Below are 14,475 nucleotides of genomic sequence, written 5' to 3'. Positions count from 1 at the left end.
TTTGATCATTAATTTGATTTAAGTATAACTAACACACCAGCACTAGCCTCTACATGTCTGTATCTTCTACTGATGGACAACTGAGATGAAACTGCACTAGTGCGGTGATGGACAACTAATTCGCAAAAAGACAGAAAATCGACAAGCAAATTAGAAAGACAGATGTAATGCAAATTTGAAAACGACAGATTGCAAATATGTTTTGACAAAACTGTGCCAGACGAACTTCGAAAGAGATCCCTAATTTGATTATAATTGTCGACTGAGAAACAGTTGAAGTATGTATGAACGAGCTAGAATTTGCGTCAAAAAAGAAAATCGGACGGACTAGCTAGAACAAGCGATCTACGTACTCCTATATTATACTATGATGATAGACGCGCAGGATCATCGATCTTCCAGAGCGCAGAGGCCACGGCAACCACACTAGAAGGCCCAGGCATTCTCGCGGCGCGCCTCGTCCTCCTCCTCGGGCGTGAATTCGCTCGTGATCCCGAGCGTCTTTCTTATCTGCTCCGGCGTCTTGCCCTTGATCATGTCGGCGATGGTCTGGCAGGTGAGGTTCAGCAGGCCCTCGATCTTGAGGTAACTAGCGGCCGTGACGAGCGAGTAGAGCGTGCCCATGTCGACGCGCACGAACTCCCTGTCGAAGCGCTCTAGGTCCTCCTCGCCCTCGGCCGGCGGGGCGGCCTCCGCCGCGGAAGAGCTCGAGCTCGCGGGGGCGTGCTTGTTGCAGTACTCGAGCACCTTGGCTAGGGTCTTTGCGTCGACGTCGGGGAGTGTGATACCGTCGCCGCTAGCGTCGGCTCCGGCCTCGTCGATCATGCGGCGCACGGTCTGCGACAGCAACGCCGCCGCCTCCCTCACCTCGAAGCGCGCGCTGTTGTCTGAGCTGACGAGCACGATCGTCTTCTCCCCGCTGCTGGTGCCGCCGTCGCCGCCAGAGTCCGCCGCGGCAGCCATCGCCGCCGCTGCTTGCCTCGTCAGAGTCGCCCTGGGTCGCCGGATAGGTGGCTTGGTGAGTTGGTGGTCTGGTCTCTCCTGAGATTTAGTACTCCGTAGAAGATTGGAAATCAGATTTAGTAGTAGATTGGATTATCGGAAATCAGGACGTGCCTCGGGGAAGCGAAAAGAGGCTCGTGAAGCGAAAATTGGAAATCAGGCCGTGACGGGCTGGCGGCCCCAGCTAAAATCTTGAAGTCGTTCGTGTCAGGTAAAAGAGTTTCTTCGAGCCACGCACGCCCCACGCGAAAGGCTAAACGCGAAAGACGGGCTGACCGAAAAATACTTTTTTTAGGGGACCGCAAAATACTTTTAGCGCTGTTAATGTTGATCAAGGTAATTCTTTAGGTAATTCTTTACTTAAAAAATGAGGTAATGGACGATAGACTAATTATTGATTGTTGATGAATGTTGAATGAATACTATAAAATGGATTAGGAGATATGTTCTTCAAGAGCCCTGTATATGTATTTGAGTATGGCCATGTTCGGCTTACCCCATATTCGGTTTGTTCGGCTTCTTTTTTCAGCCGTAACAGTGTTTTTCTCTCACAACAATTCAGCCGAAACAGTGTTTTTCAGCCAGTTTCAGCCAAGTTTCAGCCATGAATTTTTCTTAATTACATGTTTTCTGTGCATAAGTAATTATAATCTCTACGAGTTCGTTTGGATGTAGACATTGGAGACATGAATTGGGTTTAATACCAAATTATCAATAGTATTGGAATAGCCCCAAATCAAATATTGTTGTTTGGATGGCCATTGAATCAACTTTTGGAATTCTATGAAGTAGGTCAAATCCATTTCCTGTTTGGATGCAAAAGCATGGACTTGAAAATCCTCTCCTCTCTCTCACATGCCCGAGGATCTCTGTGGTGGGTGGAGTTGGGCATAACTTAGGCGGATGTCAACGACGGCTATGGTAGGGTGATGCCTGGCAACGGCCATGGCGGGGTGGAGTCCCCTCGACGGTGGCCATGGCTGGTCAGAGCTAGGCGGAGCTCGGGCAGAGCGTGATAGAGGCCATGGTGGGGAGTAGTTGGGCACCTCTACTATGGCCATGGCAGGTTGGAGCTAGGTGGAGCTCAACGGAGGCCATGGCAGGGAGCTCGGGCAGAGTGCGATGATGGAGGCCACGACGGGGAGGAGCTAGGCCCCTCGACGGCAGCCATGGCACGCTGGAGCTGGAGGAGGAGGAGGAGACCACCGGATCGACGTTACCACCGGCAGATCGACAAAGACGGAGGAGCTCGGTTTGTTAACTTCAAAGACGAGGGTGGAAGATGTGGCAGAGCTTGGTTCTTCGGCGTCGGAGACGGAGCAGGACTAGAGCGAAGAAGCTCAATCGCTGGTGTGAAAGATGGAGGAGCTCGGTCCATGTCCTCTCGTGGACTTTGGGGTGAGGCTTCGTATTGAGGAACAGGGCATGGAGGTGCTGCGAATACCGGTTGGTATTGAACTTGATTTCCACTTTCGAATTCCAAACCATCCATTCAGTGCTAGCCAATACCAATTCCAAATTCGGTGGTTGAATATCTACATCCAAACGCAATGTAAATGAAATAGTTCCTGCTATAGCTTACTATAGTTTTTATAGCTTTTGGAGGAGTCTGACACTAAAAGGCTTAGCCCGCTATTTAAAACTTCGTACTTCAACACCCCTGAAAGCATCTAGGCCCCTAGTTGGGTTTCGGTGATTAATGACAATACAAGATTACTATGACTAACGTATGTTTTACAGATGCAATTAAGTTAGGTCATAGTAATGGAGATCAATCGGGCAATCAAAGTTGTCATGCCCCTATGATGGAAATCGTTTCGGTTTTCAAAGGATGGACGACAAGGTTAAGGATGACTAGTTCTAAGTGTCGATTGGAGTTGGAGTGACACTTAGAGTAGTTTAGGACTTTGTTTTTCCTTTGGCCGTACTATTAAGGGGGGTATGGACGGGTAGCTTGACCTAGTTAAGCCTAGTGAGTTAGGTGTGGTGCACACTTATTAAAACTAGCTCTAGGTAGCTCCTATGAATGCCTAAGATCCTTTGGAGCAAACTTCATTCACATATGATCGAGAGTTGGAAGTGAATGGAGGGTCAAATGCTGACCGGACGCTGGCCCCGGTGCGACCGGACACTGGCCGCAGGGTCCGGTCAGTTCATTTGATTAGCTGTCTACGTTCGGTGCGACCGGACGCTGAAGGGGTCATGTGACCGGACGCTGAAAGGCAGCGTCCGGTCGACTCCAGTAAGGTTCTAGAGAAGAGAATCTGCGACCGGACGCATCCGGTCAGTGCTGACCGGACCCTGAGGGTTTAGCGTCCGGTCAAGTCCAGTAAGGGTTTTATGCGACCAGACGCGTCCGGTCAGTGCTGACCGGACCCTGCCAGCGTCTGGTCAATACATTTTTACTCGTTCACGGGTTGAACTGACCGGAGCGTCCGGTCAACACGACCGGAGCGTCCGGTCACCCTACAGAAGCTCATAACGGTTCGTTTTTTAGGCTACCTTATAAATAGAAGCTCCACTCGTGTGTGGAGTCACTTTTGCTCATTTCAACAGCTGAGAAACACGTTTGTGAGTGCCAAGAAGAGCAAGGTCCTAGTGAGGTGTTTGTGATTTGAGAATCCAAGAGTGAAACCTCATTAGTGAATCAAGAGTAGACAAGTGTGCATCCATCTTCTCATTAGGCTTCGCGTGGTCAAGTGAGAGTTCGTGCTTGTTACTCTTGGTGATCGCCATCACCTAGATGGCTTGGTGGTGATTGGGAGCTTGGTGTTCACCCGGTGGAGCTTGTGGGTGACCCAACTCAAGTTGTGAGCGGCTTTGGGTGATTCGCCGCAATGGAGTGTCGAAGAATCAACCCGTAGAGAGCACTTGATCCTTGCGCGGATCAAGGGGGAGCTACACCCTTGCGCGGGTGCTCCAACGAGGACTAGTGGGGAGTGGCGACTCTCCGATACCTCGGTAAAACATCGCTGCGTTCCTCTCTCCATTTACTTTGAGCATTTACTTTGAGTATTTACTTTGAGCAATTCAATACTTGTCTTTACATTCATAGAATTGCCATGCTAGAGTAAGTTTAAAACATAGGTTGCAAGTCTTTTGTGCGTTAATTTGATAGAAACATTTTTCTAGGCACAAGGGGTTAATTGGGCTATCCGTAGGATTTGATTATTGCAAAAAAAATTTAGAATTAGCCCAATTCACCCTCCCTCTTGGGCATCTTAATCCTTTCAATTAGTATCGAAGCCTCGTGCTCACGTTTTTAAGCTTAACCGCTTAGAGTAAGATGTCTCACGGGGATGGACCTCCTCCTATCTTCGAGGGGGATGATTTTCCATATTGGAAAATTCGCATGGAGGCATATCTAGAAGCTCTAGACGTTGGAATACTTAGAGCCGCCTCTCAAAGGTTCCCAACACCTAAGAATCCCGCACAACTTCAAGGCGATGAAGTGAACTATGAAAAATGGAATACAAAGGCTCGCAACACCATCTTTAGAGGTCTTTGCAAAGATGTGTTCAACCGCGTAAGGAACCACAAAGACGCCCATGTACTATGGTCGGACATTCGTGCGCTCCATGAGGAAACTAAGAGTGAGCGTGAGGAATGCTATCATCTTGTGATTAAAAAGCTAAATTCATTTGAGATGCTTCCCAAAGAATGTGCTAATGAGATGTATTCACGTTTGAATGTTCTTGTAGAGGAAGTCAATGGGCTTGGACTTACTCAAATGTCGCCATCCGACGTTGTGAGAAAGATCTTGAGTGTCCTCCCCATTGACAAATATGGCCATATTGTGACCGTGCTACACCAAGGTGATCTTTCCACCGCTACACCGACACAAATCTTAGGAAAGATCAATGCTCATGAGATGTACATGCACATCACCCCACAAGATGGCTCATCCTCTACAAAGAAGAAAGAGAAGGACTTATCATTCAAAGCGAGTCAAGATAAGGGCAAAGCTAAACTTGAGTATGAGAGCTCAAGTGATGAAGAAGATGATGAAGAAAGTCTTGCTCTCATGGTGAAGAAGACCGCCAAGATGCTAAAGAAGCTAAACAAGAGTGGAATCAAGTTTGATGGCAAGAAGAAGAAGTTCTTCACTAGCTCAAGAAGAAAGCCAATCTCCGAGATGGATTGCTACAATTGTGGTGAACTTGGCCATCTTGCTCATCAATGCACAAAGCCCAAGAAAAACAAGTTCAAGAACAAGAACAAGGGCAAGAAAGATGACTCAAGCAATGAAGATGAAGATGAGAAGAAAAAGAACAAGCCATACAAGAAGAGAGATGGCAAGAAGAGGGACTTCCACAAGAAGAAGAAGAGTGGAAAGGCCTACATTGTCGGTGATTGGCTCACGGACATAGATTCATCAAGTGGATCATCCGATGAAGATAGTGATGATGAAAAGGTGGCCGCCATTGCTATTGATCTTGCATCTTCACTACCACCATAGCCATCATCCTCTACACACCTATGCCTTATGGCCAAAGGTGAACGCAAGGTAACTAAGAGTGATGATAGTAGTGATGATGAACATGCTAGTGATGATGATAGCGATAGCGATGATGACGACTCACCCACATATGATGATCTTGTCAAAATATTAAGAAAATACACTAAGATTATTAGAAAGAGTAGAGCTACAAATGAAAAGTTTGATGCTAAAAATGATTCACTCTTAGCTAAGTGTGATACATTGGAAAAGGCTAATGATGAGCTTCGAGAAACTAATGATGCTATATCATCCAAACTCAAGGAGCTCAAATCCTCCAAGAAAGAGCTTAAAGATAAACATGATAAACTTGAGTAGGTGCACAATGAACTCATCACTAGCCACAACAAGCTAAAAGATAAATACACTACTCTTAAGATTAATCATGATACTCTCGTTATTGCTCAAGAATTTTTACCAAATGAGCCACATGATGCTACTAACCATGTTGTCAAGATTGATATAGCTATTTCATGTGATGATTTAATTGATGAAAGCATTGAGCATGGATCTAGTAGCAAAGGCAAGCAAGTGGTTGAGTGCAATGATTATAATGAGTATGTCAAGCTCAAGAGTGATAATGAGAAGCTCATAAAAGATCTTGAAGAGATGAAAAGCCATAACACCATTGTGCTAGAAACTCTTGATCATGACAAAGAGTTAATCCTTGAGAATGAGAAGCTCAAAGAAGAAAACAAGAAGCTCAAGGAAGAGAAGAACAATGATGTTCTCAAGGAAGAGAACAAGAAGCTCAAGATGGAAAAAGAGCATCTTAAGGTGGGATTGAGCAAGTTTGCTAGAGGCAAGCATCTCCAAAGTGAGCTACTCATGAACACCATCATGAAGATGGATAGAAGTGGCATTGGATATGTGGCAAGTGTAGAGAAGAAGAAGGCTCAAGCTCAACATCAACAATCAAAGCCAAAGCCAAAGTCAAAGAGATGTTTTGAGTGTGGACAAGAAGGCCACTTTGCTCATGAGTGTCAAACTCTACCGCCACAACCCTTGCCCAAGCATGCTAGACCTTTTGCTTTCAATGCTCACTACATGCTTAGAAAAGATTCTAGTGGAAAGATGAAAGTTATGTTCTTAGGACCCCTAACAAGAGTAGGCCTAAGAAGATTTGGGTGGCTAAGTCACTTGTTGAGAAGGTGAAGGGTCCTCAACAAGTTTGGATTCCTAAAGTTTGAATCTCATGTGTGTAGGTGAACTACAAGACCGGTGGAAGTCATTGGGTTATTGATAGTGGTTGCACTCAACATATGACCGGTGATCCTCGTATATTCACCTCACTAGATGAAGAGGTAGATGGACAAGAGAAAATAACATTTGGAGATAATTCAAAGGGCAAAGTTAAAGGATTGGGCAAAGTGGCAATATCAAATGATCATTCCATCTCCAATGTGCTCTATATTGCTTCATTGAGCTTCAACTTGCTATCCGTTGGGCAATTGTGTGATCTTGGCTTTCAATGCTTGTTCACCGAGAAAGAGGTTGTTGTATCCAAGGTAGATGACAATCAAGTGATATTTAATGGATTTAGATACAACAACTTATATCTAGTTGACTTCACCTCCGAAGATGCAAATTTGAAGACTTGCCTATTCACCAAAACAAATCTTGGGTGGCTATGGCATAGAAGACTTGCTCATGTTGGGATGAGCTCACTCAAGAAGCTTATGAAGAATGATTTAGTGAGAGGGTTGAAGGATGTGAAGTTTGAAAAGGACAAGCTTTGTAGTGCATGTCAAGCCGGCAAGCAAGTTGCAAACACTCATCCAACCAAAGCTTTCATATCAATCACAAGAGTGCTAGAACTCCTACACATGGATTTATTTGGACCAACAACATACAAGAGTTTGGGAGGAAATCTCTATTGTCTTATGATTGTGGATGACTATTCAAGGTATACATGGGTGTTCTTCCTTCATGACAAATCCAAAGTTGCCTCTTGCTTCAAGAAGTTTACCAAGAGAGCTCAAAATGAATTTGAAGTGAAGCTCAAGAAGATAAGAAGTGACAATGGCAAAGAGTTTGACAACACAAACATAGAAGCTTATTGTGATGAAGTTAGAATCAAACATGAAGTCTCCGCAACTTATACTCCTCAACAAAATGGTGTAGTTGAGAGGAAGAACCGGACTTTGATCACTCTTGCAAGGACAATGCTAGATGAGTACAACACCTCTGAAGCTCTATGGGCAGAAGCAATCAACACCGCATGTTATGTATCCAACTACCCATTCCTTCAAAAGTTCCTTGGCAAGACACCTTATGAGTTGCTCAATGGGAAGAAGCCGGACATCTCATTCTTTAGGGTGTTTGGTTGCAAATGCTACATCTATAAGAAGCGGCAACACCTAGGGAAGTTTCAAAGATGTTGTGATATAGGTTTTCTTGTTGGTTACTCATTGAAGTCCAAAGCATATAGAGTATTTAATCATGCCACTGGCTTGGTTGAAGAAACATATGATGTGGAATTTGATGAATCTAACGGCTCTCAAGGAGCACATGAGAATCTTGATGATGTAGGTGATGAACCGTTGAGAGAGGCTATGAAGAATATTCCGATGGGAGACATCAAGCCAAAAGATGATGAAGATGATGTAGAAGTCATTAACCAACCTTCTTCATCAAGTGTACCACAAGATGGTGAAAAAGATGGGAGAGTGGAAAATGAAGATACTCATATCTCCCATGAGCAAATGGTGGTACAAGCACAAGATGTTGATGCTCCACAACCTCCTCCTTAAGTGGTCAATAGAAGAAATACACCTCTCCTACAAGATCATCCACAAGATCTCATCATAGGGAGTCCATCAAAGGGTGTAATGACTCGATCTAAAAAACTTACTTCATTTATTGCTCATCACTCTTTTGTCTCTTGCTATGAGCCTACCAAAGTAGAAGAAGCTCTTAAAGATCCAGATTGGATCAATGCCATGCATGAAGAGTTGAACAACTTCACTCGCAATAAAGTTTGGACTCTTGAAGAGCGACCAAAAGGTGCAAGAGTCATTGGAACAAAGTGGGTGTTCCGCAACAAGCAAGATGATCAAGGTGTTGTGAGGAACAAGGCTAGACTAGTAGCAAAGGGGTTCTCTCAAGTTGAAGGTTTGGATTTTGGAGAGACCTTTGCACCGGTTGCAAGATTAGAAGCCATCCGTATCCTTCTTGCATATGCATCACATCATGAAATAAAACTATATCAAATGGATGTGAAAAGTGCATTTTTAAATGGCTTTATTAATGAACTAGTCTATGTTGATCAACCTCCCGAGTTTGAAGACCCTAGATATCCTAATCATGTTTATAGGTTGTCCAAGGCACTATATGGGCTTAAGCAAGCCCCAAGAGCTTGGTATGAGCGCCTTCGGGACTTCCTTATTGAGAAGGGCTTCACCATTGGGAAGGTCGACACCACACTATTCACCAAGAAGCTTGATGGGCATATCTTCATTTTTCAAGTATATGTTGATGATATCATCTTTGGATCATCAAATGAAGACTCATGCAAAGAATTTGGTGAATTGATGTCGAAGGAGTTCGAGATGTCAATGATTGGTGAGCTTACATTCTTTCTTGGTTTTCAAGTCAAGCAAATGAAAGAAGGCATCTTCATTTCTCAAGAGAAATACACAAAAGATCTTCTTAAGAGATTCAAGATGGATGAATGTAAGCCAATCAAGACACCAATGCCTACCAATGGACATCTCGACCTAGATGAGGGAGGTAACCCGGTTGATCAAACTCTCTACCGTTCTATGATTGGTAGCTTGTTATATTTGACCGCATCTTGGCCCGACATCATGTTTAGTGTGTGTATGTGTACTAGATTTCAAGCTAGTCCTAAGGAAACATATTTAATTACCGTAAAAAGAATCCTTAGGTATCTTAAGCACACACCAAGCATTGGCCTTTGGTATCCCAAAGGAGCTTTATTTGAATTAATTGGCTATTCCAATTCGGATTACGCCGGATGCAAAGTTGATAGAAAGAGCACATTTGGAGGGTGCCATTTGCTTGGTAGATCACTTGTGTCTTGGTCCTCCAAGAAACAAAATAGTGTGGCTTTGTCCACCGCCAAAGCGAAATACATTGCCGCGGGTGCTTGTTGTGCACAAATATTATACATGAAACAAACTTTGCTAGACTACAGAGTAGTTCTAGAGAAGGTACCTCTTTTGTGCGACAATGAAAGTGCGGTAAAACTTGCAAATAATCCAGTTCAACACTCTCGCACCAAGCACATAGATATCCGCCATCACTTTCTAAGAGATCATGTTGCTAAAAATGATATATCACTAGAAGGTGTAAGATCCGAAGATCAATTAGCGGATATCTTCACTAAACCGCTAGATGAGGCAATATTTTGTAGATTGCGGAATGAGCTCAATGTACTTGATTTTAGCAACTTCACTAAAAATTGAGCTTGTGTTGTCCCTTGCATTCATTGTAATATACAACATGTTTAAATTTATGGCAATGCATATAGGGCTTGTCTAACATGGTTAAGATAACCGCTGAAAAGCGTGTGAAGAAGCTTAACCTTGGATCAAACTTGACAAGCAACTAGATTTACTTACAAGTATTGCATATGCATGAATGTTGTTTTGTCGTTTTGTTCCATTTGCCCTTTTATCGCCTATCTTCTTAAAAAGAATAATAGCCTAAGGCAAAATATTTTGAAAAATATGAGGGTTTGAGAGATGTCACTCATATCAGTCCCAATTGGTGTTTATTTGAGTCTTAGTCAAGTTGGGACTTGATTGGGAACAGGCAGCGCGAAGGAAGGTTGAAGATTTGCTAGAAAAGCTGCACCGAACGCTGCTATCCAGCGTCCGGTCAGTTCACAGGAGGTGAACTGCTGGTGAAGGAGTGACCGGACGCTGCGTTTGTGTGTCCGGTCAGGAGGGGATCCAGTGTCCGGTCGATCAAAGGAAGAACAAGCTGTACTGACCGGACCCTGCCTGCGTCCGATCATGGACCACCGGACACGTCCGGTCCTGATTCCAGAGGAATTGGACCTCTCTGGAATCGACCGGACGCTGGGTGGTAGCGTCCGGTCGCTACCACCGGAGCGTCCGGTCAGTGGATCTCGCGTGACTTCAGGACTCTTTTCTCCGTTTCCTTCTCTGTCGCGTTTGGGACCCTCATATAACCGCAGCCTTCGAGTTCTTTCTCCTTGACCTAACCCGCGCCGCCGAATCCCGCCATGACCTAGCTAGCGCCGTCGCCTTCACTGCCGCTGCTAGCCGCGCCACCGTAGCTCCATCCCGCTCCCAAGCTCACCGCACCGTCGCTGCAGAGCACTTTGTGCCCGCTTAGCATGCCACCACAGCCGCGTCAACCCTAGCTCACTCGCTCGACTGTCCCGTGCACCTCCCACGACGACAGCGCCGCCGTCGGCTCCTCCGGCTCCCAGTGATCTCAAGGCCGATTCCAGTGCTCTGCCCTTGCTCTCCCCCCCTCCATTGGTAAGGGCAAATTTTTTTTCCTCAAATTGCTTCGCACATGATCTAGTCCAAATCTCAATGCTCTAACCTAAATCATTCAGGGCCGCCGAAATCTTCGAAGCGGTTCGCGATCCCTAACCCTAGTCGGTTCCGAGGTTCCCCGCGCGATGTCTTTCCTTTTCTCGGATCGTCGGATCATCAGGTAGCTTGCCCGTCGTCTCAATTTCGTACCTACATTGCTTGCTTCCTAGGCTTTCGCATCTAGTAGATATATTGTATTTATTCGTATATCTATCTATTCTATCGTGCAGCGAGTCGGTGCCGTTGTGGTTTTTGTGGCAGTTGGCAGTCAACTCGGAGCCAAGCTCGTGAGTAAGGATCGAGGCCAAGCCTCGGGAGTGTCAGTTTGTCTGTTGATCTTCATCAGCGGCAGTTCACCCTCTTGTCAAATCAGATGGCTCGCACCAAGAATGTTGGTGGTGGCCCAGGTGATGATGAATGGAGGCCCCCGCCTCGCCAGCCTGTAGGATCGAAGGGCAAGTCAACCAAGCAGGTGACATCCAAGAAGCACAAGTACCCCGACGCAGAGACAGCGAGAGTAGCAGTTGTTGTAGAGGCCGTAGAGCGTGCAGAGAGAGGCGGTGCCCGTAGTGGAATCGTCATAGCAGATTAGCTGGCACCAGATGCGCAGGACAGACTAAGGGAGATTGAGCGGCTTCATGGTAGTCCACCTGGGACTGTCATGATGGCAGGACATCATCTGGTCATTGAGGAGCCTCAGCATCAGGGGGAGTCCCAGCATGAGGCACAGCAGCAGCCCCCACCAGCAGAGCCTTAGCCAGCCCAGGAGACTCAGGAGAGTCAGCAGACCGAGGTGACCGAGCCGGCACCCCAGCTACGCCGCTCAGGTCATACCAGTGCTACAGTTCCACCGAGGCCAGCTACACAGCGTAGGGGGTCACGCCCTCCGCCCAGACCACAGGGTCCGCCTCTAGTGGTACACCTCGACTTGAGGGCCGCTATAGCTAGGCAGGTTCGCCAGCTGCGCTTTGTTGAGTTCGACGTGTGGTTCCCTCCGAGGAGGGATGAGAGAGCAGCTGAGGGGTTCTATACACCGCTCTAGGAGGACTTCTACAATGCCTATATCAATAGTGGGGCAGTGTTCAGATCACAGAGGGTTTGCAGTTTGGAGTCTATTGTGGCAGCAGCTGGAGAGCACATCCGCCCCTACTTGTTATATTTACCGGGGCTTGCAGATCTGATTGGCCAGATAGGAGTATATGTACCATCTTGGGTCCAGCAGTTCTATGCTTCACTCTACGTTGATCCGTATCACAACTTCATTCATTTTGCATTCAACGGCAGAGATTACCAGGTGAGGAGCTCTAGGGCCCGGGAGATACTGCGGCTATAGGATCAGCCTGTCAAGCTACATGAGGTATGCTATGGACAGCAGGAGCCTCCTAGGCGTCCTCATGGAGGGTTGGTGCCCCCTACAGATTTAGTGCGACATTGCTTCAAGGAGCCCTTTGGTGAGGGGTTGAGCAGGAACCCTAGTGACTTGACTCCTACAGCGAGAGTGCTAGAGGCCATTATTAGGAGGACACTGCTTCCTAGGTTGGGATACAGGGAGGGCCTGACTCGCTTATAGCTCTAGCTTCTTAATGCTCTGATGCAGCAGACCGTATTCGACATTTGGGACCTCCTTCTATCAGAGATGGAGGATACTATTGCTGAGGGTTTCAAGGGTCGCCGACAGCTTCCTTATGCACATTGGGTCACATTCTTGATGCTCAAGTGTGTGCAGGTCAGGACTCCTGAGTTAGTTGCTGAGTACAGGGCTGCCACCACAGAGTTTCCAGCATACAACATGGCACAGAGGATCAGGTACAGCACTCCACAGGCACCAGCTCGGCCCAGCCATCGTCTAGATGTTCCCAAGTCAGCAGCTCAGTAGGACGAGATCATTAGAGGCATCGCCGCTACAGAGGAGGAGCAGCTTGAGGCACAGCAGGAGATGACTGAGTCCAGTGATAGCTTGGATGATGACTATCTACCGATTCCTCAGATGCCTCCACGCAGACATGATGCAGAGGCCGGTAGTTCCAGCTCAGCTCCACCAGCACCGCAGACGGATCCCGCATTGATAGCTATTCTTGAGCGGATGTAGCAGGACCAGGCACGACAGGCACAGGAGACCGCTGCCAACTTCGCATAGTTCTAGGCTCGTCAGGACGAGTTCCAGAGGCAGCAGCAGCTTCTCCAGCAGCAGCAACAGCAGATGCATCACCAGCAGATACTTATGCAGCAGCAGCTTATGGGCTTCATGCAGCATGTCGTGACAGCACTTGGGGCTCCACTGCCACAGTCTTTGCCCCAGCTTGCTCAGCCTGCCTCCACCATGATGACTCCAGCTATACAGCCCAGCGGGCTTCAGAGTCAGGGACAGCCTCTAGCTCCATTCGCTTCACCTACAGTTCAGATGTCCCAGTGGTTGTCCTCATCGATGGTTGCCCCGCAGTTCACTCCATATCACACGGGTTTCTCACCAGAGCCATCACCCTCGCTATTTGTGCCTGACACGTCAGTCTCCAGGAGTCTTGGAGCATCTTTCAGTGAGCTGACCGGTATGCCTACACCACCTCATATGCATGCCGCCGGTCCTTCTACAGCAGCTCCAGTTGCAGTGACTACTCAGAGGCTTCCTAGCTCAGTCGCATCATCAGATCCTATAGATGTACCAGCAGCTTCACAGGCAGCACCTGTCCCAGCTTAGATCCAGACCGCTTTAGCGACACTTCCTGCCACAGAGGGTCAGTCAGTTTAGAGCTCAGGGTTAGACGATGATGGTGCCTAGTTCCAGCTTGCCCCACGTACTTCAGCGCCCGACTCATCCACTGCAGCCCCGCCGACCGACCCTTAGCTTTTTGGTGTTTGACGCCAAAGGGGGAGAGGGTTTGAGTATGTAGACTCAGGGAGAGTGTGATCTAGGGGGAGCTAGTTATATAGTAGTAGCATATTATATACATTTGGAGTTTTATTTGTGAGATACACTTACTTATGCATTCGTGTGATTACTTTCATGCATATTATTATATCTATGTGACAATGCTATCTACGTGATTGTGATATATGACATGTGTGCTCTCTACTTTACATTATTTATGTGTCATATCACTTGTGTTATGCTTATTTGCCTTTGCTTCCATAGTTTTACTCCGATGCAAATGAGCTTTGTTACTCGTACTCATGCTTAATTCATATTCTTTGAGTACACTGTGTTGGCTTGGGTCATATAAGCTTGACTAACACTTTTGTTCTTATAGACAAAAGCTTATATGAACTAAGCCCGTCAAAAACCTCACTCTTTCACATATTCGAGGTGGTATTGTCATCAATCACCAAAAAGGGGAAGATTGAAAGCATCTAGGCCCCTAGTTGGGTTTCGGTGATTAATGACAATATAAGATTACTATGACTAACGTATGTTTTGCAGATGCAATTAAGTTAGGTCATAGT

At 46.5% G+C, this 14,475-nt stretch overlaps 1 protein-coding gene across 1 annotated transcript; it reads right to left on the bottom strand.

The window, feature by feature from the left end:
* Positions 1–352: 352 nt before the first annotated feature.
* LOC136529943 (SKP1-like protein 1) lies at positions 353–963 on the bottom strand. Its single transcript, XM_066522991.1, has one exon. The coding sequence runs from the start codon at positions 961–963 to the stop codon at positions 427–429; it is 537 nt and encodes a 178-aa protein (XP_066379088.1). The 3' UTR covers positions 353–426.
* Between the last annotated feature and the right edge of the window lie 13,512 nt (positions 964–14,475).

The sequence above is a fragment of the Miscanthus floridulus genome, chromosome 19 (assembly GCF_019320115.1).
Source record: "Miscanthus floridulus cultivar M001 chromosome 19, ASM1932011v1, whole genome shotgun sequence".
In the NCBI taxonomy this organism is placed as follows: Eukaryota; Viridiplantae; Streptophyta; class Magnoliopsida; order Poales; family Poaceae; genus Miscanthus; species Miscanthus floridulus.
The sequence above is the reverse complement of the archived record's forward strand: the minus strand, read 5'-3'. Positions and strand labels throughout refer to the sequence as shown.

What these genes read in the sequence shown, in the direction of transcription:
- LOC136529943 (XM_066522991.1), bottom strand. Translation starts at nt 963, where the DNA reads ATGGCTGCCGCGGCGGACTCTGGCGGCGACGGCGGCACCAGCAGCGGG.